Source organism: Etheostoma spectabile, chromosome 19, assembly GCF_008692095.1.
Source record: "Etheostoma spectabile isolate EspeVRDwgs_2016 chromosome 19, UIUC_Espe_1.0, whole genome shotgun sequence".
Lineage (NCBI taxonomy): Eukaryota > Metazoa > Chordata > Actinopteri > Perciformes > Percidae > Etheostoma > Etheostoma spectabile.
The window spans coordinates 4,062,764-4,090,105 of NC_045751.1; the positions used below are offsets into that span (position 1 = coordinate 4,062,764).

At 40.0% G+C, this 27,342-nt stretch overlaps 1 protein-coding gene across 12 annotated transcripts in view; it reads right to left on the minus strand.

Moving 5' to 3' along the window:
* mark2b (MAP/microtubule affinity-regulating kinase 2b) overlaps positions 1 to 27,342 on the minus strand; it is a 60,264-nt gene that overhangs the window by 21,008 nt on the left and 11,914 nt on the right. For 7 of the 12 annotated variants that reach the window (XM_032544309.1, XM_032544305.1, XM_032544317.1 and 4 more), the window contains exons 2-13: positions 11,568 to 11,735; positions 10,439 to 10,492; positions 8,776 to 8,824; positions 8,500 to 8,565; positions 8,014 to 8,084; positions 7,580 to 7,636; positions 5,758 to 5,994; positions 4,763 to 4,882; positions 1,418 to 1,547; positions 1,161 to 1,273; positions 750 to 824; positions 383 to 440 (exon numbers count right to left, since the gene is read on the minus strand). In XM_032544309.1, the coding sequence (XP_032400200.1) occupies positions 383 to 440; positions 750 to 824; positions 1,161 to 1,273; positions 1,418 to 1,547; positions 4,763 to 4,882; positions 5,758 to 5,994; positions 7,580 to 7,636; positions 8,014 to 8,084; positions 8,500 to 8,565; positions 8,776 to 8,824; positions 10,439 to 10,492; positions 11,568 to 11,735 (1,198 nt within the window). The remainder of the gene's footprint in view (positions 1 to 382; positions 441 to 749; positions 825 to 1,160; positions 1,274 to 1,417; positions 1,548 to 4,762; positions 4,883 to 5,757; positions 5,995 to 7,579; positions 7,637 to 8,013; positions 8,085 to 8,499; positions 8,566 to 8,775; positions 8,825 to 10,438; positions 10,493 to 11,567; positions 11,736 to 27,342) is intronic. The other 5 variants (XM_032544306.1, XM_032544314.1, XM_032544308.1 and 2 more) reach the window with 5 other exon arrangements.

A 27,342-nucleotide genomic window follows, 5' to 3' on the forward strand; every position in this document is an offset into this window, starting at 1 on the left:
AGCCCATCTCTCTTACCTCAACCTTTACTCAAACATATATCAAGCCCACCTGTCCCCTCTCCATTGTTATTCAGCTTTTCCTTTTTTTATCCACCATCCTGGAGAATTATTTTCTCCACCTGCCTTCAGGTGGCAGAACAGGGGACCAACCCAGCATACACCAAAATTGAAGTCGTCATATGACTATATAACGACTATAAATGTATTTAAAACATGTAAAAAAAATAACTTTAAACGATCTGCTGGCAGGTCATTTCCATCCAGGACCTCCTGACAATTGACCATCTCAATATAACGCTCATTTCTGTCCACTTCTGCTAACCCTCTCGCACACACACCAACTTTGCCCCCTTCCTCTCTGACACACACACACCAATCTCACCCTGGTCGGTGGCTCTGCGGTTCTGAGGCTTCTGGTTGGACGACACACTGCGCTGTACCTTAGAGAGGCAAGATGGACACACAGGTCATGGTGGTATTCTTCAGTCACTGTTAATCTATAGAGCCATTCACACAGCCTACAACACTGCAGAGTTCAAGCATCCGGGGGAAGACACCGTTTGCTGTGGTTCACATGTACCTGTATGTAGGTCAACAATCTAAAGCCTAAAAAATGAGCTACATCAGAGTAGATTCCAAAGTGCCTTTGGTAGATATGAGGTCAAGTCAGTGCACTTGTGTCACTGGCCGGAGACTGGCTGGAGACTTCATTATGTGTTAGCAGTAGACATTATGTGTTCTCATTGTACCTTGTGAGGCGGGGAGGGAGCATTTATGTTGCTTACATCACTTCCTGGCCGGGGCTTGATGCCACCTTCATCCAGCTGAGGGGAAGAAGAAAAACACAAATCTGAATACATGGTTATCAGAAGGAGACACAGGGAGACTGTGGTGTGGGAACAACAAACACAAAAGGACTAAAAATAGTTGTTTTATTTAATAGTGGTGTTAGGAGAACAATGACGTGTTTTGAGCATAAATATATGTGATCAAATTCAGAGATGACAGCAAATTGCATGTTCTGATGGCTTGCATGCAAAATAAAATTTCCTGTGAAACATCAGTGTAACTACAGCTAAGAAAGCTCTGACAAACCCAATAATAACTGGCATGGTACTATGTAAAATAAAGGCTGAAGGTATGAGAAAGAAACAGCGTACCTCAGAATTCCTAAAGTCCAATAGCAGGTATGCAGCCATCACATCATTGTACTTCTGGTTCACCAGCGAGTCCTGGATCTCCTCTTGAGAGAATCCCATTGTCAGCATGATGTCTGCAACCCCAAAACCAGTTTTTAAATTAGAACTTCCTGCTGGTCCATAATTCTCCTTAAAATGAAATATCCTTGTGTGACTGGTGCAAAAAACATTTGTACTCAAGTGTGGCTGTGCGTGAGTGAAGAAAGAAATAAATTTACCAATTTTGCGAGCTGTTCCGTTCCTACCTGTCCGCCTGGGGTCTTTATAATCTGGCTGGGGTTCGATGTAGGGTTTAAGTTCTTCCTCCTCGTGACCCACATTCATCCACCGGTCCCTCATTATCTGCTGCTGGGAGCAAGCCACACAGATAGATGCAGTGAGACATGAGATGTCAAAGACAATAGAGGGGCACAAAGCAGAGGAGGGAGAAAAGGTTAAGGAATGAGAGAGGAGAAAGAGATTATGACTCAAGACCAATTGGCAACACAATGGAAGAGTCAGCATTAGTCAGCTAAACACGACGTTATTCATCTGTTTACTCAAAAATATTCAGTTTTTCTAATGGGCATAGTCATGTTTGTTTTATTTGTAATATGCAAATGAATCTTCCTTAAGTAAAAGAGGGGTGTGACCTTTAACAAACAGGCTCTAAATTGAAGGACTTAGAATTTAACTCCTAAACTAACAAGTATTTACTATGTCTCTAAAAAGCCCTTCACTTCAGTAACAAACTCATATAGCTGGTGAAGCAAGTCCAGGTGTACAGTATAGTACTATATGTGCTTCATACACCATTAGATTAGCAAATAAACACTCACTGGTCTACCTATAAAGAGATTTTTTTAATCAGGTGTGTGTGTGGCATATATATATATTATATATATATATATATATATATATTCTTGCACAACTGAGCAAGAAGATAAGTACATTAGAGTCTCTAGTTTGAGAAACAGACGCCTCACAGGTCCCCAACTGGCATCTTCATTAAACAGTACCCGCAAAACACCAGTGTCAACATCTACAGTGAAGAGGCGGCTGCGGGATTCTGGGCTTCAGGGCAGAGTGGCAAAGAAAAAGCCATATCTGAGACTGGCCAATAAAAGAAAAAGATTAAGATGGGCAAAAGAACACAGACATTGGACAGAGGAAGACTGGAAAAAAGTGTGGTGGACGGATGAATCCAAGTTTGAGGTGTTTGGATCACAAAGAAGAACGTTTGTGAGACGCAGAACAAATGAAAAGATGCTGGAAGAATGCCTGACGCCATCTGTTAAGCGTGGTGGAGGTAATATGATGGTCTGGGGTTGCTTTGGTGCTGGTAAGGTGGGAGATTTGTACAGGGTAAAAGGGATTCTGAATAAGGAAGGCTATCACTCCATTTTGCAACGCCATGCCATACCCAGTGGACAGCGCTTGATTGGAGCCAATTTCATCCTACAACAGGACAATGACCCTAAACACACCTCCAAATTGTACAAGAACTATTTAGAGCAGAAGCAGGCAGCTGGTATTCTATCGGTAATGGAGTGGCCAGCGCAGTCACCAGATCTGAACCCCATTGAGCTGTTGTGGGAGCAGCTTGACTGTATGGTATGCAAGAAGTGCCCATCCAACCAATCCAACTTGTGGGAGCTGCTTCTGGAAGCGTGGGGTGCAATTTCTCCAGATTACCTCAACAAATTAACAGCTAGAATGCCAAAGGTCTGCAATGCTGTAATTGCTGCAAATGGAGGATTCTTTGACGAAAGCAAAGTTTGATGTAAAAAAAAAAATCTTATTTCAAATACAAATCATTATTTCTAACCTTGTCAATGTCTTGACTCTATTTTCTATTCATTTCACAACGTATGGTGGTGAATAAGTGTGACTTTTCAGGAAAACACAAAATTGTTTGGGTGACCCCAAACTTTTGAACGGTATGTGTGTGTGTGTAATATTAATTTTTTATATATATATATATATATATATATATATTATATTATATATATATATGTTTTTTTTTGTACATTTGTCCACTGACAAAGAAATGATCAGTCTATAATTCTAATGGTAGATTTATGTGAACAGTGAGAGACAGAATAACAACAACAAAATCCAGAAAAACGCATGTCAAAAATATTATAAATTGATTTGCATTTTAATGAGGAAAATATGTATTTGACCCCTCTGCAAAATATGACTTAGTACTTGGTGGCAAAACCCTAGTTGGCAATCACAGAGGTCAGACGTTTCATGTAGTTGGCCACCAGGTTTGCACACATCTCAGAAGATATTTTGTCCCACTCCTCTTTGCAGATCTTCTCCAAGTCATTAAGAGTTTGAGGTTAGCAACTGGAACCTTCAGTTCCCTCCACAGAGTTTCTATGGGATTAAGGTCTGAAAACTGGCTAGGCCACTCCAGGACCTTAATGTGCTTCTTCTTGAGCCACTCCTTTGTTGCCTTGTCCGTGTGTTTTGGCTTATTGTCATGCTGGAATACCCATCCATGACCCAGTTTCATTTTTGATGCGGTGAAGTTGTCCTGTCCTCTTAGCAGAAAAACACCCCCAAAGCATAATGTTTCCACCTCCATGTTCGACGGTGGGGATGGTGTTCTTGGAGTCATAAGCAGCATTCCTCCTCCTCCAAACACGGCGAATTGAGTTGATGCCAAAGAGCTCCATTTTGGTCTCATCTGACCACAACACTTTCACCCAGTTGTCCTCTGAATCATTCAGATGTTCATTGGCAAACTTCAGACGGGCATGTACATGTGCTTTCTTGACCAGGGGGACCTTGCGTGCGCTGTAGGATTTCAGTCCTTTACGGCGTAGTGTGTTACCAATTGTTTTCTTGGTGACTATGGTCCCAGCTGCCTTGAGATAATTTGACAAGATCTTCCAGTGTGGTTCTGGGCTGATTCCTCATTGTTCTCATGATCATTGCAACTTCACCAGGTGAGATCTTGCATAGAGCCCCAGGCCGAGGGAGATTGACAGTTATTTTGTGTTTCTTCCATTTGCGAATAATTGCACCAACTGTTACCTTCTCACCAAGCTGCTTGGCAAGGGTCTTGTAGCCCATTCCAGACTTGTGTAGGTCCACAATCTTGTCCCTGACATCCATGGAGAGCTCTTTGGTCTTGGCCATGGTGGAGAGTTTGGAATATGATCGATCGATTGCTTCCTTTGGAGAGGTGTCTTTTTTTACAGGTAACAAGCTGAGATTAGAAGCACTCCCTTTAAGAGTGTGCTACTAATCTCAGCTTGTTACCTGTCTTATTATTATGTCTTATTAGTCTGTCTCTAATTGTTCAAATAAATCTACCATTAAAATTATAGACTGATCATTTCTTTGTCAGTGGGCAAATGTACAAAATCAGCAGGGGATCAAATACTTTCATCCACATCCAGTTTAGTTATAGTTTATATAAAAAATAATAATAATAATTCCACAGCTCAAATAAATTTGAAATCAAAAACAATAACTCAATTATTTTTAACAAAACTAACTATAATAGACTCAAGATCCTTCAATGCTTTGTGTCAAACCTATTTGGGTTATTTATTTGTTCAGCGTACCTCGAGGCTGCCTCTTTTGGAGGGGTTCAGAATGAGGAACTTTTTGAGCAAGTTTTCACAGTCGGTGGACATGTAGAACGGAATCCTGTATTTACCACGTAGGACGCGCTCTCTCAGTTCCTAGAGATGGACAAAGACATGAAAAGTCAACAGCAGACTCTAAATACCTACATTCAAACATACACACAATCCTTTTTCGCTCACATTCTTAGATTCTGTCAAAGGGTAGCAACCTCTCATTGATGTGTAGACTGCACCCCGGACTATACAATTCAAAATGCAAAAATTCTATCTCAGTCGTAGTATAGTTTAGGGTGACATTACCAAAACATATTGTTCACACACTTCCTGGTATTTTTGACGATTAGATTTTCTTAATTAATATTGAGATGACAATAAATAAAAAAAAAACGATATATTGTGCAGCCCTAGTACATTTTGCTATTTATTTTGGTGTGCGCATCAAAGTGACACATTTAAAAGAATGCCTTTTACTGTAGAGAGTGAAATCAGAAAGCATTGAGGCTTCTATCTGTTAAATGCATAGTAAGAGCAGTAATGAGGTGTTAAACAAAACTCCACACAGCAGGAGGGAGTCCAAAGACAAGCCAGGCATGGTAATATCAATATCATCACATTCAATGTTATATCGCCCACCAAAAATGTGTCTGCACTTCTTAAGTGACTCATGTGCGTACTGGGTGAATGCAGAGGTGATTGGTGGTAGGAATATTTGTGAATAACTATAGTTCCCAGAGAGCATTACATCATATTTGTTTGTTGCATAACACCACCAAACCCCATTTGAAGAGATAGCACTTGGGTTGACATTTTAAATCACTTTTACACATTCATTCTCTGTGGAGTTTAGTTTCTGCTTTCTGTAGGCCAGGAGGAACAGAAACCAGCATGACAAATACTACTACCACCCACAGAATACAGACATCTGCATTACATAGCGTGTGCACGCACACACAGCCAAACACACTCCTGACCTTGAGGTTCTGTCCATCAAAGGGCAACGAGCCGCTAACAAGCGTGTAGAGGATCACCCCCAGGCTCCAGACGTCCACCTCCGGCCCATCGTACTTCTTTCCCTGGAAGAGCTCTGGGGCAGCATACGGTGGAGAGCCACAGAACGTGTCCAGCTTGTTCCCCAGAGTGAATTCATTACTGAAGCCAAAGTCTGCTATCTTGATGTTCATGTCTGCGTCCAGCAGAAGGTTCTCTGCCTGCAGACAGATGTGTGGGAGAGAGCGGAAGAAGAACATTATTATGATGTAGAGAGCCGGAGGATGTGGAGGGAAACAAGAAGAAAAATACAGACAAAAGATTTTAAATATGCTAGGAGTCACTTTTTTTACATGTGTAACAAAGATTTTCTATGACATACAAATGAGTTTGAAGATGATATATTACAAAGACAGTTGCCTGAAACACCATTCTCTGGGAAAAAGAAAACTCTGCTGGCAAAGGGGAGCTGCCACAGTTTATTCCTGTGTGTTTGTATCCCTCAGCCTAAAGTGAGCCAGTGAGAAAGGAGGCTGGGGTTGCCTAGCAACAGGTGCACTCTCCTTTTCACTTGCTCTGAATACTCTGGCGCTTCTGTGTGTTTAAGTGAGAGTGGTGTGTGTGTGTGTGTGTGTGTGTGTGTGTGTGTGTGTGTGTGTGTGTGTGTGTGTGTGTGTGTGTGTGTGTGTGTGTGTGTGTGCACATTAAATCCAACACTGACATCATCTCTAGGCACTCACCTAAAAAGTAAATGACGACTGGCTTCTCATTTTTTGCCAACAATTGCAATTAACTACGGCTAATTACCATAAACACTTTAAGTTGGCCAAATAACTAAATTTAACTCTAAGGGCCAAAAGTATAGTAGACAGCAGTATAAACCATAATCAGACAGTTTTTAGATCCAGAATGAAAATCTGCGGAATTTAGTCGAGTTCCTTCCCAGGGTGAAGATCTGTAAACATTCTGAGTTGTATCTGAATTTTGAATGTTTTGGAAATCTGCAAAAAAATTCTGCGGAATTCTGCGTCCGTATGTCCCTGACCATGAGCCATGCTGGTTTTTCATATTGGGACCCAAACAAAGTGATTTTAGTCTTGTTGTGCTGCAGGCTCATCCAAATTTGTTCTTGCAGTCTAGACTAGAATTAAGCATGTGCTGGATTTCAAAATAAAAGAGTGGATTAGGATGATGTGCAGGATGGTACGCATTATAATAATGAGAACTGTCTGTCCTCCAGGAATCTTATTTCCCATGCTGCCTTTTTTGTAAATACCAACCCTCATTGCCTGTTAGAAGATATATATTTAGAAAATGTTGCATGACCTTGTTCAAAACATTGAAAATGTTTATTAAAAAGCCAGAAATAACCATGACTGGAAAAAATTACTTTGAGATGAGAGGTTACTGTGTGGTTACTATCCCAGTAATCATGATAATGACTTGTCTACAGGTCTCCCTGCTGGCACAATAAGAGGATTTATAACTCTGCATAATACCAGAAACCAAAGTGACCTGGAAGCATTACATGGGAAGGAAAACATACGAATAGAAAGAATGAGAAGATTATCCAATATGGAACACAATTCAAGAATTGCGTAGAAATACAAGTGTGGGTGTATGGGTACGTGTGTCTAAGCACTAGCACTCAAGAGTGACATTATATCATAACATGGGGGCAGAGAGAGAGAGAGAGAGAGAGAGAGAGAGAGAGAGAGAGAGAGAGAGAGAGAGAGAGAGAGGAGAGAGCTTGCGCTTTGACACTCAATTTGACACTTGAATTCAATAATATGTGTGTGTTCTCACCTTGAGGTCTCTGTGTACTATACACTTCTGATGGCAATACTGCACTGCTGACACAATCTGGAGAGTGAGAAAGTGAGTGAGAGAGAGAAAGGATGACAAGAGGGATGGGTTGAAAGGAAGTAAAAGACACAGATCTCTTCATTAGGACTTCATCAGGAAGCAATCATGAGGAATTATTAGGAACGCAAATGTAAGCAATAAATTAAGTAAATACTTCTTAATATTTTTTTATCCAAAATTAAATCAAAATAAGCCTGTCCTTCAAAAGTGCAGTCTCTGCTTCCTCTACAACAACTGACACCAAGTTTATAGATCTGTAAAGAGGCAATACACTTTTAATATTGATCTACCAAGCCTTAAAACAACAGCAGCACATACACAAATAACTAGAAAACTATACAAACTAATAGGGATTTTCGCCAACACACACAAACCTGTCTGAATTTGGCACGGGCTTCTTTCTCCTTCATCCTTCCATGGGCCACCAAGTAATCAAAGACCTCTCCTGGGAGACGAGAGAAAGAGTTGGAGAGCAGATTTAGTGTTGGAACCTGATACTTGTCTCCTTAAAGCTTCGGTCAATGGGACATTCAACTAAGTATTGTCCTTTAAAAACTAAATGTGGGCACTTACATTAAATACTTTATTAAAAAATGTATATGTATATATTTTCAAATTAAAAATGTCTCATTTTCAATGCAAAGGGATACAGATGGTCAATAACTAATAACAAAAGAAACCAAACAAATCAAATAAAAACAGTTTATTTTTGATAACATCTCCTTTAGACAAAGTACTAAATACTGAAGAGCCTGTACATTAAGATGGGAGGTAGTTTTTTTTAAATTGGGGAACCATCTGAAACAACATACAGAGTGCCAAGCCTCAGGGGGAATGATTTCACAGTGACACGCACTTACCTCCACTAGCATACTCCATTACCAGGTACAAAGTCTTCTCTGTCTCTATCACCTCAAAGAGCTTGACTGGAGGTGGAGAGAGAGAAGACGGTGGATTAGAGGGGGAGGGTAAAGGAAAAGGGAGATGGGGCAAAAAAAAGGCCAGGACAGTAAGAATGAAAGCAAAAATAAGAGATAAAAGCACAGCTTTTTATGATTTGGGTTGAATACATGACCTCGAAACACCAACTAAGGTTGGTGCTCAGTGAGTGACAATGACGTTTCAGCGTGACTCACCTATGTTGGGGTGATTCAACATCTTCATAATCCTCACCTCCCGGAAGAGCTGCGAGAAAGGAAATCAAAATGTCAGTGTGAATGTGTGTGTTGTTACGAGTTACGTTTATATTGTACGAGTTCATGTGCAAATTACTATCTATTGATTTGGCATGCATGTGTTCATCAAAATTGCAATCTTATTTGTGTCAATGCAAAGACACCAGAATCAATACTTCCAGTAAGGTAAAATGACAATAAAAACCCAAACATGTACTTCCTGTTTATGAGCATGTGGATCAAACTACTAGTATACTAGTATCCAATGTCTGGCACAATTCAGGATTTCAGAGCTAAACACACAATTCCCTCAGTTACTTGTAAGTCTGACATAAGTCAAAGCACTTCAAGTGTAGCTTAGTGCCATCCAGTTTCTGTGGTTAAGGCGTGAAGAGGCGCTTTTTTTCCACTGACTCAGCAGATAAGGTCAAACTAGGCTTACTGGAAAATGATCTGAGAGACACACAGTAGACAGACAGAACAACTACTATCCTTGAAAGTAATGCAACCAACTTTTTTAACCCTCCTGTTGTCCTTGGGTCAAATTTGCCCCATTTTTAAGTTTCTACATCAGAAATGTGAGATTCTTTTTATCCAAATTGTACAAAAATTGCATGGATGGTTCCATCTAACGCGTCTTACAAGTTAAACGAAGGATAAGTTCACTACTTTATTGAATTTTGGGTATTCCATTTTCCTCCGAAAAAACATTGACAAAAGACAAAAAAATAATGATATAATTTCATATAAATGAGTTTTTTTGACCATGAATTCAAAAAAGAAAATAGTGTAAAAACTAGTGGCAATCTATTGGTGTATAACGTGATGAGTACAGTATGCTGATGGTAGTGTTACAAAAATGAAAAAAATGTTGAAAGAAAGCGTCAAAAAGCAATAAAAAATGTCTCGAAAGCGTCAAAAAAGTGTCTATAAAGCATCAAAAAAGTGTGTTAAAACAACTTCAACATGTGTTACCTGTGTTACCATGCATGCCAAATCAATGTGTTATATTGGGGGGCAGCTGCCCCCCAATATAATGGATTGGCACTTGCATGCATCCTGTGTGTGTGGCTGAGTGTTTATTTATCTCTGTATTTATATGTTGGCCCTGTCAGTGTCTTTTTCATGTCTAAACATTTTCTTGCCATGTGCTCTGTGTATCTGCATTTGCAAGTATGTGTTCAATGCCGTATGTCTGCGGATGCATGAGTGTTTGGTGTATGTGTGTGTGAGTATGCAGGCATACAGTACATGGTTAGAGAGTGTGCGTGTAAGTGGACAGACCCCACCCTGCCGCGATCAAAAGAAGTAATTGCAGCTTGTTTCCTGTAATTAAAACTCTCTCCAAAAACGAGACCACTTCAGAAAGAAAAAGAAAGAGAGAGAGAGAGAGAGAGGAGAGAGAGAGGGAGAGGAGAGAGAGAGAGAGAGAGAGATGAGGCAAAAAGAAAGGAAGGGGGTGCAAAAGAGGAAAGAAGACGCGGGGGCAGGAAGAGTGACTTCAAAATTACTTCTGAGAAAACTGGATAAGAAGGACTGAGGTTTGGATTCTGTGTCCCCGTGTGTGTGTGTGTGTGTGTGTGTGTGTGTGTGTGGTGTGTGTGTGTGTGTGTGTGAGACCCACCTTCTGCAAACTGGAGGAATTGAGCTGTGTCTTATCAATGATCTTTACAGCCACCTAGAAAAAAACATGCATTTTTACACTTACATTTACTACATAATTACACTTGCTGCAGTGGGTTTGACGCATCTCGTTCAAACAAACCTGCGCGCGCACACACACACAACACACACACACACACTCTTGAAGAATTAAGCGATACAACACAATCACAGCAGGCAACAGTTGCATAATAGGGCAGTATTAAGACAGGAACACACACACACAAAGCTGAAGCACGGTTTATACTCGTGCCATAATGAGGTCTATAGTTCATAATAACAGTGGACAGCAACAAGGGAGATGAAGAGAGAGATAAAACACAGCAAAGGAGAAAGAGAAATAAGGGGAGAAGAATAAAAATAGAGAAACAGATGGGAGAGATTCAAAGTGAGAGATATAGAAAAAAAAGGGGATGAAACAGAAAACGAGAAAAGCGGATATAAAGAGAAAGGCGAGGGAAACAAAGAATCATGTCTTAGCAAGGACACAGGAAGGGATGTGTACTTCTTTCTCTCATATGCGTTTTTACTGTCAACTAACTCATCTCTTTCACTCCTCTTTCTGGTTGGGCTTGTATGTCCGACCCTTTCATGCCTTCTGACTCTCCCTTGTTTTCATTGTGTGCGTGTGTGTGTGAGTCACACTGAGTGTTATCAGGGTGTCAGGCACAGAGCTGTCACACATTGACAGAGCCCGCCCACCCCTTTCTCCCTCTTGCTCTCTCACACACAGACCAAGAGTGGGCCTTAGACAGACCCTAGCATGGGCTCACTCTAGACACAGCTTTCCCCTTAAAGAGACAGACCACTACATCACATCACATCACATCTGGAATTTACAGTAAGGCAGAGACATTTAGGCTTCTCTATTCAAGCTGACAATAGCGATCTAATCTCCTGCAGCAGATGTACAGTCTCCAAAGCCATGCAAGCCCAGGATCAGACCAGACCTACTGTGCATCACAGCGTGAACCCTCCCCTATCATCAGCAACCGGGAAGGAAGATTAACTTTTAGTCTAAACATTTATAGTGTTTTTCTACTTTTTATGTGTGTGTGTGTGTGTGTGTGTGTGTGTGTGCACATGCCTACCTCTTTTCCGGTGAGGACGTGTCGTGCCAGTTTGACCTTGGCGAAGTTGCCTTTGCCAATGGTTTTTAGCAACCGATAGTTACCAATGTGCGGCTGGTCATCTGTTGTGGTCGTGGCAACGGAGTTCCGACATCGCGGCATGCTGGAGCGACCGGATGACTTAGTCTCCTGAGAAGAGATACGGCAATATGTAAACTTAGGAGGACATGACTTGTAGGCAGACAGTGATAGAAAGTGACAGTAAAAATGTGCCCAGAGCAAAAACAAAAGAAAAGTGCTATCCGCGGTCCTAAATACTTTGTTAAAACCTTATCTATTCCTTAATTGACTTCATCTCCATTTCATGTTTAGTGCCACTGACACCATTTTACATTTCAGGAGTTGAGAGACATATCTCTCTCAGAAGAGTAGAGTTTCATTGATCCGCAAAAGTGACACGATTACCAAAAAAACACATTACTATATGCTTTAAAACAAAACGAGGTTGGGAAACTCTATTCACGACTCGGCAACATGGCTGCCTCTTGCTATTGAAGCAACAAACACAATCTCGTTAAAATTCTGGTTTTAACTTCAAATGCTGTGGCAATACATCTTCAAAGCATTGAGCTCAGTCCTAACTATGATATGATATCATTACAACACTGACATTTTTTTATAGGTTTAAAATTAACTTAACCCTCATGTTGTCCTTGGGTCAAATTGACCCGTTTTCCTTTATCAATGTTCTTTTTAATCACCCAAAATAACATGATTGATTTCACACAACGTTCTTTGGCAAGTACAAATCTCTACTTTCATTAATTTTGGGGGGTCTGATTCAATTTTTTAGCATTTGAAAAAAAATTGGATTTAAAGTTGAAATAGTCCAGTCTGTGATTATCCATCAACATACATTCTTTGGATTCTAAATAATAAAGTCTAAATAATTCCTAACTCAACCATTAAGTATAATTTCCTAAAAATTAGGTTTATTGACCATAAATTCAAAAAATAACTGTAAAACTAAAGTTAATAAGTTAGTGTTACGTAGTGTTGAACGTCAAAAAAAGGGACAAACTGTAAGAAAAAGTTTAAAACATTGATTAAAAAGCTTCAACAAAAGTGTCTATTTTCAATTTTGACGGGAAGACAACACAAGGGTTCACACGTTTTTTGCAATGTGCAAGTGCTGTCCAAGTGCTGTCCAAGTGCTGTCCAAGTGCTGTCCAAGTCTACTGTAGGTAGACTCAGGTATGCTATTCCAGAATTACTGGCATAAGTGCCTTCCGTTTCTTCCTTTTTTTTTTATGGATTAGAAACTGTCAGCAGAAAAATGGCCTACAGAGCTAAAGCTAGTAGCGTGTTTCAAAATCTGCATTCTAATCTGGTAGCAGGATTAAGATGGAGACTTGGAAGGGACAGCCCATGTGGATAAGGGTTTCCCAGGCTTCTGGAGAGACTTAAACGGCTAAAAAAAACAATTGGGTTGGACTTTATTAAAGCAAAGAAAGGTAAAGAATCTTTATTACTCTACAGTTTTTTTTCTTTTCTTTTTTTTTATAAAAGGTCCCATGACATGGTGCTCTTTGGATATATATATATATATATATATATAGATATATAGATATATCTATATATAGATATAGATATAGATCTATAGATATATAGATAGATATAGATAGGTCTTAGTGGTCCCCTAATAATATATCTGAAGTCTCTTTCCCAAAATTCAGCCTTGGTGCAGAATTACAGCCACTAGAGCCAGTCCTACAATGAGCTTTCCTTAGTATGTGTCATTTCTGAGTCTGTAGCTTTTAGGGAGGAGGGGGGGGTGTGGCCTTAACCAAATTCTCTGGGCGGGCAAAGCAGAGAAAGGGGAGGTAACCTTGAGTCCAGATCGGCCCATCTGAGCTTTCCTTTTCTCAAAGGAAGAGCTGGATTCCCAGGGCTCGGCTTACACCTATCACCATTAATATATTATATATTAATGTAAAAAAAAAAAAAAAAACTCAAAGTGAAATTTTCATGCCAGGGGACCTTTAAATCAATCTAAAGCTGTTATTGGAATCTGAACTATAGACTTATTTGCCATAAACACCATTTTGGGGAAAACGAACCAGTCCACTGCTGTATGCACAGAAAGCTGTGAACTCCTGGGGAGAAACAGCACTGGCTTAAGACGAGTACAATTTGGGCAAAGTTGAGTGAAAACTGTTTTTTCTTCCATGTTCTGTCTTATTTAACTCGTACTGCCACTTATGATGGATTGTATTGGTTTCACTGTTTTCTAACATTTCCTAGTGACAATCATGTTAATAGTATTCCATTGCTGCACCAATGTATCACTTAATATTAAAAGGTATGAGCACATGTCAGTGAGAGCTACTCACACTGGTTCTGGATGACACTGGTGCTGTTCTGTTTTGGGTCAAAGTAAAGATGCTGAGACGCTGAGCTTGTCTTGATTGTTCTTTTGTTACAAGTTTACGATGGTTAATGTCTCACACTGCAGCCAGTCATGGCCCACACACAACACTCATCCTTTGGTAAGACATTCATATTAAGCTTCAGACAAATCCAGACATTAAATAATTTGTTACCCCTTAACTGTGCCTATGTGACTTTAGTCTGAACCCCAAGGCCAGTAGTGTATAGTCATTATTTGAGCCCGACCGATATTAGGAATTTCACAATCTATTGGTATCGGCAATTATTATTATATATATTATAAAAACATTAAATATTAAATATTCATTCATCAGAATCATTTATAATGACAAGTATATAATACTGATAAAATATTTAAAAAATAAAAATGGACTGTCAACCATGTTGTGAGCGTTGGTGTTGCATAGTCTGTCCACCAGAGGGCGATCTACAACGTCCCTGTTTGCAACACAGATTTTTTTTTTGTTAATGTGTTTTTGTTCAAAGGACTTAACTTTGTATTTTTATACATTTTATTTATCAGAACTTTAATATATTTTTGATGTTCCTCTGTTCTTTTATGACAATAAAAACATTTTAGTGGGAACTCATAAATAACTACAAATAACTAATGTTAGGAAAATCTATTTTGTAACGCGTTTCTGGATTTCTTTTTTAAAATATGTAATATATCGGATTTTTAAATAACCAAATATTTGTATCGGTATTGGCCTTTCTCGGTCGGGCGCTGGTTATTATTATTGATTTAATTGTTTTAAAAAATAGGACAGATGAAGACACAAAAGGGGAGAGAGGGGGGGAATGATATGCAGCAGAGGGCCGCAGGCCAGAGGCGAACCCGCTGCACCGAGGAGCAAACCTCCATACATGTGCGCCCGCTCTACCAACTGAGCCAACCTGGCTACGGTATTTTAATAGTCTCTTTATATGGTAGTATGGAGTAAAATTGCTTACGTTCATCTTACAGCAGACAGTGGGTCTTTCGAGTCATACACACAAGTTTTGAATGTTTGGCAATTGCTATTGGGTTTCAACTCCAGGAAAGGGTCACAGCAAGAGTGTGTGTGTGTGTGTGTGTGTGTGTGTGTGATCAGAGCGGACAGGTGACGGGGATCAGGGTCAGAGGAGAGGACTACCGGCTCCAGGGTGACGAGACGCAAACACACGCGGTGCTGTGACACAAACACCAGCGCACAGATACAAGAATACACACTGGTGTACACAGACATGCACACTGCAACATAAATCTCTGACACACACACGCACCTCACTGAGATTTGACACCACCGAGAGAGACGGTCCAGTGAAATTCACACTGTTGGTGTGGAGCGAAGAGATTCACACAAATCATCTCTTTCTCTTGTTTCCGACAAGTCATTTTATTCGCCTAATTATCTCTCTCTAGCTTGAACTAATTAGAGGTTCGCTTTATGTCCCAAATTACCCACAGAGACCACATCTTTATCAACATCTTCCTCCCTCCAGCTCCATATGTTGGGCCATGGGAAACAAGGATAACCATGATTACTTCATTGTGTTTGTGCGTTTCTTGCTCCAGATGGTATGATCTAATGTCTGCGTCCCATCCACCCACCCCCCCACACATACTCATGCCGACAGTGCAGACCTGCACAAAGTGTAATAGGCCAGAATAAGCTTTAACAAAAGCAGGGGAACCTGGATTAAAAAAACAAATGACAGTCGCATTAAACCCGGAGGACAGAGAAGGTCCTTATGTGGCCTTGTGTGAGTAGGAAGTAAATTATTTTTATTTTTGGATTGTGTGGGGTGAGGGGGGGGGGGAAGAAGAGAGACAGACAATATGTCATATGTGGACACTATTCAAGACAATGAGACCCAATCTAGATAAGTCCTCAGAGAAGTTTATGTGATCTGACTCCCTCTGTCACTAGCTCAGCTATAAATTGATCTCTGCTAGAGAGTACTGCTGTCCAAAATAGCACCTGGAGTTAAAATTTGGGTTCCCAAAGAGCTTTTAGAAAGTGATAAGGCGTTTGTTTTCATGCGAGTAAAAAGGTGTGGGAGAAGATATGCAAGTATACAAGCCTGACTCTGAAGATGCTTAGGTATAGGCCTTACTTCTGATGATTTCAGATTAATAAGTAAGTCAGTTTAATTTTATAGCACATTTAAACACAGCTCGCACTGATCAAAGTGCTGCACAGAATATTGAAATGAATACACTTACAGATCAGTGATTTAAGCTAAAACAACATCAAGAGACAAACACTTAAAAGGCATAACAGGGTAAGATAATTAAAACACATGGAAGGCCAATGTAAATAGGTGAGTGTTGAATATTGTAATTGAAGGGGCATTTCTGATGTCGGGTGGCAATCTGTTCCACAGTTGAGGGCCAGTCACCTTTTTGCTTAAGCCGGGATCGGGATCTTAAGCAGACAAACTGACCAACACATATGCATTAAAAGATTGATACTTTGCATCCGTGTATCGATATTGCCATGGAAAAGATCACGATACTATGTTGTATAGATTGTCCCTCCTCCACCCACATAAACTATTGTTTGGACATGTACTTCTGTTCATGACAAAGACTTGAGAGAGGGAAAGTCTGAGAGGAAAGGCCAGAGCTTGTGAACAAAAGTAAAGGTCAATACATGCAGCAATGTGTCCTGATTTTAAAAACCTTTTTATTTATAGGCTGACCAAATTAAAGCAGATACAAAGTAGCGTCTAGAAGTCTTAATAATAGGGGTGTGACGAGACCCTCAGCTCACGAGACACGAGGTTGTGTTCACGAGAATAAGACGAGAATTTAACAATATTTTAAAGAAAACTTAAAAGATGAAATATGACTGGAAAAATCATATTCGACCGAAATTCACAAAATGAAAATGAGCACTGTAAAAGGTTTTGCCATAAACTCAAATGGCTTCTCTCCTGTATAGCTACCCTCTTCAGACTTGACTCTCTCCTCCAAAACCTATTAATAAAAAATAAAAAATTAATTTCTTACATTGCACTAACTTATTCTATTTAGCCTTATTTTCATGACCATTTTTAATTGATATTTAATGTTTTATGTAAAGCACTTGAAATTGCCTTGTTCCTGAAAGGTGCTTTAAAAATAAAGTTGCCTTGCCCTACAACCTTAAGCCTGTCAGTCTGTCACCAGGGCATATGGACGCTTTTGTCTTGTGCCTGTCAGTTGGTCACCAGGGCATAGAGACACTGTGGTGCCTGTCTGTCTCAGAAGTGTAACATTAACTGCAGGACGATCTCGCCGTTATATTATATTGCCACAAACGTCTGCGTTAAGTTTTGAAAACTGTAACCACACTTGTGTCCTCTTTACTCACTGTGACTTGAACCAACTGCAGAGGCAACGTAACGTTCACTCCCTCTGCATCGCAACTCTGCGTGTGTGTGTGTGTGTGTGTGTGTCAGAGCTGAGAAACATGCAGAGAGGACAGAGAAGCTTGCAATTACGCAATCTCACATATTGAAATTGGTCCTATGTAGTACCGACGTAATTCTGCACTTGTGCAGTGATATCGCGAGACAACTTTTAACAGGAAAATCTTTTAACAAGAAACATCGTAACGTTTTAATATCGCAAGATGTCGTGGGTGATCGGGGTCAGAGTTTCCGTTGTCATGGGAGATTTCATTGTACCGGACACGTGAGAGAAATTACGGTTAGTTACGGACTAAAGCGTAGATGTTAAGAGGTGATTCAATAACCTGGTTTATCAGTAAAGTATTGAGTGAGACAGAGTGGTGACTACATACAGAGAGGTGGACATTATAAGCGGAGAGCTTTAAATATGTCTCAGACTTCAACAGATGTCCCGGTAAAAAAAAGAAATCAATTTTTAAAACTGATATACTGATTGGGGTAAGTGCTGATAATGGCAGGCAAAGATCAGCCTAAGGAACCATAAGACACAACTTGAGATGCATACATTGAGGCTCAAAAGTTTGGGCACCCCAGGTAAAAATTGTATTAATTTGCATAAAGAAGCCAAGAAAAGATGGAAAAATCCCCAAAAGGCATCAAATCACAGATTAGACTTTTGTATAATACGTCACAAAAACTTATATTTTATTTCCATCATTTACACTCAAAATAACAGAAAATGGTGTCTGCAAAGGTTTGGGCACCCTGCAGAGTTAATACCTTGTACTGCCCCCTTTGACAAGCATCACTGCTTGGAAACTCTTCTAATAGCCAGCTAAGATTCTTTCAATTCTTGTTTGAGGTATCTTTGCCCATTCTTCCTTACTAAAGTCTTCCAGTTCTTTGAGATTTCTGTCTGTCACGCCCTGCTCTTTTAAGGTCTAGCCATAGATTTTCAATTATGTTGAGGTCAGGAGATTGTGAAGGCCATGGGAAAACCTTCAGTTTACACCTCTAGATGTAATCCACCGTGGATTTTGAGGAGTGTTTAGGATCATTAGCCATTTGTAGAAGCCATCCTCTCTTTAATTTCAGCTTTTTCACAGATGGCATCAAGTTAGCGTCCAAAATTTGCTGAAATGTTATTGGATCCATTTTTCCTTCTACTTGTGAAATGTTCCCTGTGCCACTGGCTGTAATACAACCCCAAAGCATGATTAATCCCCCCCACGCTTAACAGTTGGACTGAGGCACTTTTCATCAAATTCTGTGCCCTTTCTTCTTTAAACGTACCTTTGCTCATTACGGCCAAAAAAGTTTTATTTTAACCTCATTGGTCCCCAGAACTTCAATCCACAATGCATCAGGCTCGTCTATATGTTAATTTGCAAACTTCAAACGCTGATTTTTGTGGTGAAGACGTAGAAGAGGTTTTCTTCTGATGACTCTTCCATGAAGACCATATTTGTACGAGTATCTCTTTATAGTGGAATGGTGTACTAAAACTCCAGTGTCTGCCAGGTCTTTCTGGAGGGATCGTGCAGTCAAACGGGGGTTTGGACTTGTTTTTCTCACAATCCTGCGAGCTGTTGTCTGCCTTTTTTCTTGGCCTTCTAGATCTTGCTTTAACTTCCACTGTTCCTGATGACTGCCATTTCTCAATTACATTCCGAACATAGGGTATTGGCATCTGAAAACGCTTTGCTATCTTCTTATAGCCTTCTCCTGCTTTGTGAGCATCAGCTATTTTCAGTTTCAATTTTCTAGACAACTGCTTAGAAGAAGCCATGAAGCTGATTGTTGGGGCAAGGTCAGATGAGTCTGGGCATTTAAAACCTTAAGATTGACCTGGTCACCTGGTCTTTCCAGACAATGATTGAGAACAATCCATGACGCTGTCAGGTCTCAGCTTTCCAAAGGGGGCGGTGCATGCTATGAACTCTGCAGGGTGCCCAAACTTTTGCAGACGCCATTTTTTTGTTTTCTGTTATTTTGAAAGTGTAAATGATGTAAATAAAATCTAACTTTGTGTGACATATTATACCAATGTCTAATCTGTCATTTGATGTCTTTTGGAGATTTTTTCCATCTTTTCTTGGCTTCTTTATGCACATCAATACAACTTTTTACCTGGGGTGCCCAAACATTTGAGCCCCACTGTACATTGCTTTTGAGGGATAACTTGACTGAATGTTTAAAAGACATAACAACTATGCAAAGGACTTCTGTAGCTCCCCATCACTCGGACTACAAAACCATCCAACCACAGGGGTGTAATGAATTACCTAATCAAGGCTCCTCAACAAATGCATGACCAATGAAGGCGCACATTTTTCGGGTCTCTGCCAACCAGGACTTAATTTTACTCAATAAATACATACAGATCAACTAAAAGTTACTTAAAAAAAAGAGAGAATATCTACAAAAAAAGGGGAGTGGGAATGTATACTCATAACTAAAACACAAAGCGTAAAAAACACCAGAGAGTATAGCTTTAAGAATGTCTGCAGTGAAAACGGCAAATGTAGGAGATAATGAGGTTAATTTGGGACATTGGAATTTAGGATTATGCTCTACAAGTTTAATTTACATTATACGTTTTATAAAACTAAGACAAATTGTTCTGACATTCCTCTTGTTTCAATAAGTATTATGTACAACCTTGACTGAGTCAAATGTTTAGTCTTAACTTTTAATTTAGTAATCTACTGACATTATATTGGAACCATTGTATAAAGTTAAAGCTGGTTTCCTCTGAGGTCTTTCCCTCTTCCACAGTCTCCAACTCTAGTCTTCCTTCTCTCCTATCCTCTTTCATGTACGACTATTTTTGTCTTCCGATTCTGCAAAACCCCCCAAAAACACACACACACACACACACACACACACACACACACACACACACACACACACACACACACACACACACACACACACACACACACACCACACACACACTATAATTATAGATGTGTTGGAGGACAAAAAGTGACATCATTGGTTTGTTCTCACATTACTCTGATGCTTTGTGTGACTCATGAAGGAATATTAACTGAAAACTGCTAACATACAAAGTTTAGCAAAGAAAATACTAACTTCAGATTCCAGTGAAATCAAATTTGACATAGTCACAGAGCTTGTCAAAACTTCAGTTAAATACTTAATGTATACTCACTGAAACTGTGTTTGTTATTGACTTTCACGCCAGATGAAGGGACCGCTCGTTGAAGGAGTGGGGATAGCAAATTGGAAACACACAGCTCAAACATACACATATAACCAATCAAGACATTGTTATTGGGGTGGAACGGTACACAGAAGTCACGGTTGGGTACAGGTGGAAAAAGCAAAACAAAAATGCAGAAGACAATTTTTTTTTTTGTTTATGTCTCAACCTAGTGTCATACAGTCTCTCCCTGAGCTAGCTGCAACAGCCTGAAGCGTGTAAAGTAAGATGTAAACAATAAGTACCCCACATCATCTCCAGACTCCATCTGTAACTTAATGAGACAATCAGCTACAAAACTGAAAACACAGCATCTCTTATTTCTTAAAGTGGGAATTACATAGAAAAATCAAAAAATCAAATTGAACTAACCCTTCCCCCAAAAAAGATAAAACACAGTATTCTTGCTATAAAGTGCGTCAGGCATAACATTCTAGTCTCCACTCTGCCACAACCTCCTGTAGCTTCCCAGCTAGGTGGGTGCTTGTGTGCTGCTCATACAGCGGCGGTGTCTGATGCTTTCATTTCCAACTCAGAGTCAATGAAATGAGCATTTACTGTGAGATAGCTTTCCGTAGCACAAGAAGTCCAACCATCAGTCGTTAGTGAGACGGAGCGTCAAAGTCCGTGTTTGGTTGTATATGGAAGGGACTACAGTTTGCCTCATGTGTGGACAGGATGGCATGTTGTAACGAGGTTTGAGTACATAAAGCAAATACTTGAAGCCAGGTTCCTCTACGAGTGAATATTGGCGCATTGAAGATGACATGTAAATTCTGATTGCCTCAGTGATTTTTTTGGCCCTACTTGTATGTGTATCTAAAGGCTGGGTAAGCACTGTAGGGAGGAGAAGTCAGACAGTTTGTTTTTTTGTCTCGGGATTGGCACATCTGGGTGATGGCGTTGGATATGCGTTAGCATGTTAAATTTTTATTTACACTCACATACCCTACAACTGCTGAACAATACTGACATACAGCTCTCGTTTTATCCACCACTCTCTCGCCTGTACTACTGGAACTGATTGGGAAACCAAAGATCTCCCGTGGGTCGCCACCAATCGCCATAGGCTAGGCTACTCGTCCTACTGCTGTTAGCTCTGACTCACTCACTGGACCCTCAACATATTAGCGGAGCTCGTGAACTTCAAAGCTAACTAACTAAAAGGAGTTCCGCATTCAATTAATTAATTTGCACAAAAGTTTTATTTATTTTATATTGTGTATTCTCCATGTAAATTCATGTACCGAACCGAGACACCCGTACTGTTTCGGTTCAATACAAATATACATCTACTTACATTGTTAACTACTTCCAGTTATACTTTTTGGTTTGGTTGGCCAGCATGTGTACTCTTCAGACAAATCCAGGTTGTAAGCAGAAGCAGATAAGCAGCTATTACTGAAGTGGCACCACACTTACAGCCCCTTTCACCAAGATTAGAGCGTGCCGGTTTGTTTAATACAGGAAATCCCGCATCTTATAGGCGATAGACTCCTTAGCCATTGCCAGTAGATGAGTATGCCTTTCAGTTTTTTTTTTTTCACCAATTGCAAAAGATGTTTAAGAGCTGCTTGTTCAGCGATGGACAGAATTTGTGGCCGACATGGAATAGCATCGAGCTGGAAAAGAGGCGGATATTAGCATGTCCACCTCGGTGTCATGTTTCCATCACTGCCGATCATAACTATAGCTGATAAATATCCTTGACAACCAAGTCATTTGTCACAGGAATGAATGCTGACTGTTCCCTTTCCCACTAAAGACAAAAGCCAGTTGTTAGTGGGTCCTAGTGGGTTTCTGTCAAGCGGGAAAGGGGATTTATAAATCTGTGTATAACACAGTAATGTGTGTAAAGGATTTCATTTCTTAAGGGCCTTTAAATATAATTAATCTCCAGGAGATTATGCAGAACTGGTTATATGTGTTTAATAATATAGTCATGTGTCATAAAACTAGATTGTAATCTACAAAATTTACCTTACCTGATGTATTTATTACGTTTTTACCCCCGATTTATTTCCCATTTCCATATTTGTTTCTACAATGACCATCATTCAACCAGAATTCATTGGCCACCGTGTGTCAAGCCTGTCAGATGGGGGTGTGGACATTGTCGTTCTTTGCCTACCGTATGGAGAAACCATTAGTAAAGTCTCTCTTTCTCTCTCTCTTGGAGCCATTTACTGCCACACTGCAAACACAAGCATGTGCACATGACCACACAGACAAAGTAATGTTAATCCAAGCCAGTACTGGTTGTGTTTAGACTCCATCGTTATTATCACTGACTTTTACTAATCTGAGTTCTTGGTGGAAGCCACTCAGATACAACCAGATGGAATTATTAACAGTACGGTACATAACGTGGCACCTTAAGGAGTCGCACATATAGTGTGCGCAGCACACTACTTTTAAGTGATAGCTCAACCCAAATGCGAGATAGGCAAACATAGGCAAAAATGCCGACAGTTGGAAGGCAAATTGGGGGTAATAAAGCTGAGGAAAAGGAACATGACAAACCAATCCAAGCTGAAACAACACCATTATCGCTACTGTGAAAAACAAAATTCTCTCTTCAGCCCTGCTCACTACGACGCCAGATCACGTTGATCAATTATCAACTACAATCTCATCAGCCTTCCAGACTATTCTCCTGTTTTTTTTACCCTACTGAGTAGACTGCCTCACCTTACAAGACCTTATTCAGCACTGACAAAATAACACTTTAAGTTTCTTGGACCTTAGTTTGTTGAAAGCTTAGGCACTTGCTTTTACTGGGATATACAAGAGGGAAGAAACAAACAAAAAAACTTAATTTGTAAACATTGCTGTGCAAAGAATATCAAACCATTTTCATCTGCTTTTAATTCATAAAATATGGGGTATAATTGCAGACCCATTAGTACTACAAATATACACAATTAAAATATGTCAACTTTCCTGCTAACTTTGACAACCAACAAAATGATGTGTTGTTAGCAGCTATAATTAAAAGCTGATTATGCAAATGTTTTTTTAAATACCACATCACAACCTGCTTTTAACAATTAAATGTAATCACACTGTTCCCTTTTCAAATAATTATCTTCTGTGTCCCTTCCAGTCTAGTTTCTGTTACTGTCGAATCAGAAGAAGGGCTCCGCAGAACGCTGGCATTTAACTTCACACTGCACAGTACCTGTGCATTTCAGCTTGAGAAGTGAAGTAATGGCTGAAGACAGACAATTATAACCTTGGGGAAAAACCACATCAAACTTAATTAAATTTATGAGTAACAAGCTGCAAACCAATTTCTGAGGTTAAACGCGACGTCTCAACTCTTGCAGACTGCTAGAGACCATTTTTGCCTATTTGATCTTACATTCTTACGTGCAATGTTTTCCTCGCAGATTGCCATTCAGGGGTGAGTTGGGCGCAATTTATTGACAAGTTAGTTGTGCCAAATAAACATGGTGGTTAAAATCAAAATGTATATAAAAAACAACATTCTCTCTTCAGGAGGCTGGGTCATTTCAACATGGCAGTGATAGCATTAATTACAGCCTTAAATGCTCGTTTGATTGGTCCAACAATAATTAAGGTTGCTTCTAGATAAACACCTTGTGTTTTAAGGGGATTGTTTTTGATTTAATCAGATCCCTGCACACTCTGTAGACTCGTAGAGCTTTTGGCAACCCATTTACTTTGACACGCAGTCCTAATTGTTGCTGTTGGACAGCCAGAGCTAATTAAAAGAGCTACTGTCAGCAACATTGTAGCTTACTGTCGAGCGTGTGGGTTGCCTTCATCCATGTATCTTAAATTGCTGGATACACACACCACACACACACACACACACACACACACACACATCACACAACACACACACACACACACAACACACCACACACACATACACACACATCAGACACACACACCACACACACACACACACACCACACACACACACACACACACACACCACACACACACACCACACACACACACACTGTATATACATGTTATTAATATCTGAGCAAAGATTTCATTAAACTAAAGTAATCCCTCAAACCCGTAATGAAGTAGCTTTCTTACAATCTCTCATTTCTGCTGCTCAGTTGTCTTTGTTAGACATTTTAACCACTGGGATAAATGTGTTAAATGTAATTGCATATATAGTTTTAAAAAAAAAGTGACTGGGGTGATGTAAAGTCTATCAGTTTGAAGATTGTTTCAGTGTATTGTGTGCGCGCGCGCACACGCACGCACGCACGCAGCACGCACGCAAGCTGATTAAAAAGAGGAAAAAAAAAACCATCACAACATCTTTTGGAAATTGATCTCATTGCCTTCATTAATAAAATTTGGAAAAATCCAACCTTGAAGGACACCAGTTTTCTTTTTGAATGAATTATGTATCATGAATGAATAAATGTTCTTCCTTAAAATAAGTATACACACCCCTATGTTAAATTCCCATAGAGCCAGGCAGGTGTTTATTACTAAAGGCCAGTTATTTTATGGCTCCAGGATACTACAGATAGAAGTCGGTAATATGTCGGCCACAAGGTTTACCAGTTACTAGTAAACGCAACATTTTGTCCCGTCTGTGTTGTTTTTCAGACAACAGCAGTGACCAGTGCTAGTCGGTGCTTGTCGGTGTCTTTTAGCTCACAGGGCTCTAGGGTGCGACTAACATTTTTAACAAAGCAATGTTGTTAATATCAATATGGTTTCATTTTGCGTTACATGACCCATTTCTTCTGTAAAACCGTGCCTGTGTTTGGCTCTCTCCTCTTACTCTCCGCGCAGCCCCGCCCCCCCATTCACTCACACGGGCTCCCCAGCAACAGAGACAGAACGGCGACAGTGTCACGCTTCGGACATTTGTCCACAGTTTTGTTGTTAACACAGCCGTATGTTGTTAAGCATGAGAGGCAAACATGTATTTGTACTAGTGTTTCCACTGGTAACTCTGCTATCGCGGCAACCACGGCAAAAACACAGAAGTAATTGAATGCAACCAACTTCAGTTCGTAGAGTAATCGCGTGTGAGACGGAGCCTGCTGGACCCGTTCATAATGAGTCAGCAGTCACTCTGTGAGTACGTCCATCGCACTGCCCCTCTCTTCCTAGCTCTTTTAATTAGTTATTGTTGAAAACAAGTAAAGGAGCTTTCAAAGAGATGCATTTTTTTTAAAATATATCCTAGGGTTTTTATTTTAGATAGTTTTTGTGTTGCAGTTGTATGTACAACACACAACTTCAACATTAGAGGAATGGAGCACAATATGGACGTGAAAGCAGTTATAAATGTGACCCATGTGACTATACAATTTGCTTTGGTTAAAAACAAATAATCGTGATAATTAATTGTGATCTCAATATTGATAAAAATAATCGTGATTATCATTTTGGCCATTATCGTGCAGCCCTAATTTCCACCAACCAACGCTATATGAAGAACAAACATAACAAATTGGGTCTTTATACATAATGCAATCACATACAAAAGCTGCTGCATAACACTGAAATTTGTAGTGGCAGGACGCACGCACGCACGCACGTGCCACCTACAAATTGCGTGCGTGTCGTCCTGCCACCTACAAATTTCAGTGTTATGCAGCAGCTTTTGTATGTGATTGCATTATGTATAAAGACCCAATTTGTTATGTTTGTTCTTCATATAGCGTTGGTTGGTGGAAATTAGGGCTGCACGATAACACACACACACACACACCACCACACAAACCCACACACACACACCACAACACACACACACACACACACACACACACACACACACACACACACCACAACACACACACACACACACACACACACACACACACACACACACACACACACACACACACACACACACACACACACACACACAGTTGCCATGGAGATTTGTCGCTTGCTGAATCCTGCCCACCTATCTGAATGTTGGTTTGTAGCGCTTTCAACCTTCCTTCATTTTCTCTTGCTCCCTCCCTTCTCCAATTCTTTTCCCTACTCTGCCTTTCATACATTTATGTTTCTATTTATAGAAACATAAAACCTATGAAAAACTTGTCTTTATTGGCAAGACGGGGTTCCAGAAAAAAAGTGACAAAAAGAGTTTGTTTCTCCTTAAATGGGAGCACGTAGTGTAGGACATCCTAATATTTCCATACAATGTCATATCGGACGATGGTCCAAAGATCCGACTTAACACAGAAGTTGTTCTCATCTTAATCACCACGTTTTACTTGCTATATTCTTTGCTCTCACATATAAGCACTTATTACAGCTGCAACTACAGCTTCTAACCACAACTAATAATTACAAGGACACCCCAATAGGCAATAACTTTGAGAGGACTCATGTGAAACAATCACTCTATCGAAAGGGGGATGGAAAGGACAGAAGTTTAATAAAAGCTGCCAAATGCCTGAGAGAAATGTAACGGCACCTGAGCTGCAACATCTAATTGTTTCAATCTATTATAATCAGTAATAATCTACTAAGATTCAGTCCCTCCAGAAAAACCCAGTTATGCGATCGCATAATTCAATGCATAATCAGCCAAAGTCCACATATTTATGCGGCGGTCCCATTTTTTTTTAAAATGCAGCACTTTCATCGAATAAATTGCAGATTTCTGCGCAAAATAATGTGGGGCAAATTTCATCATCAATTAGTTGGATCTATCCTCATCATCATCTTACACGTTCTCTCCGACCTAATTTCAGATGCTTAGCACTAGCTAAA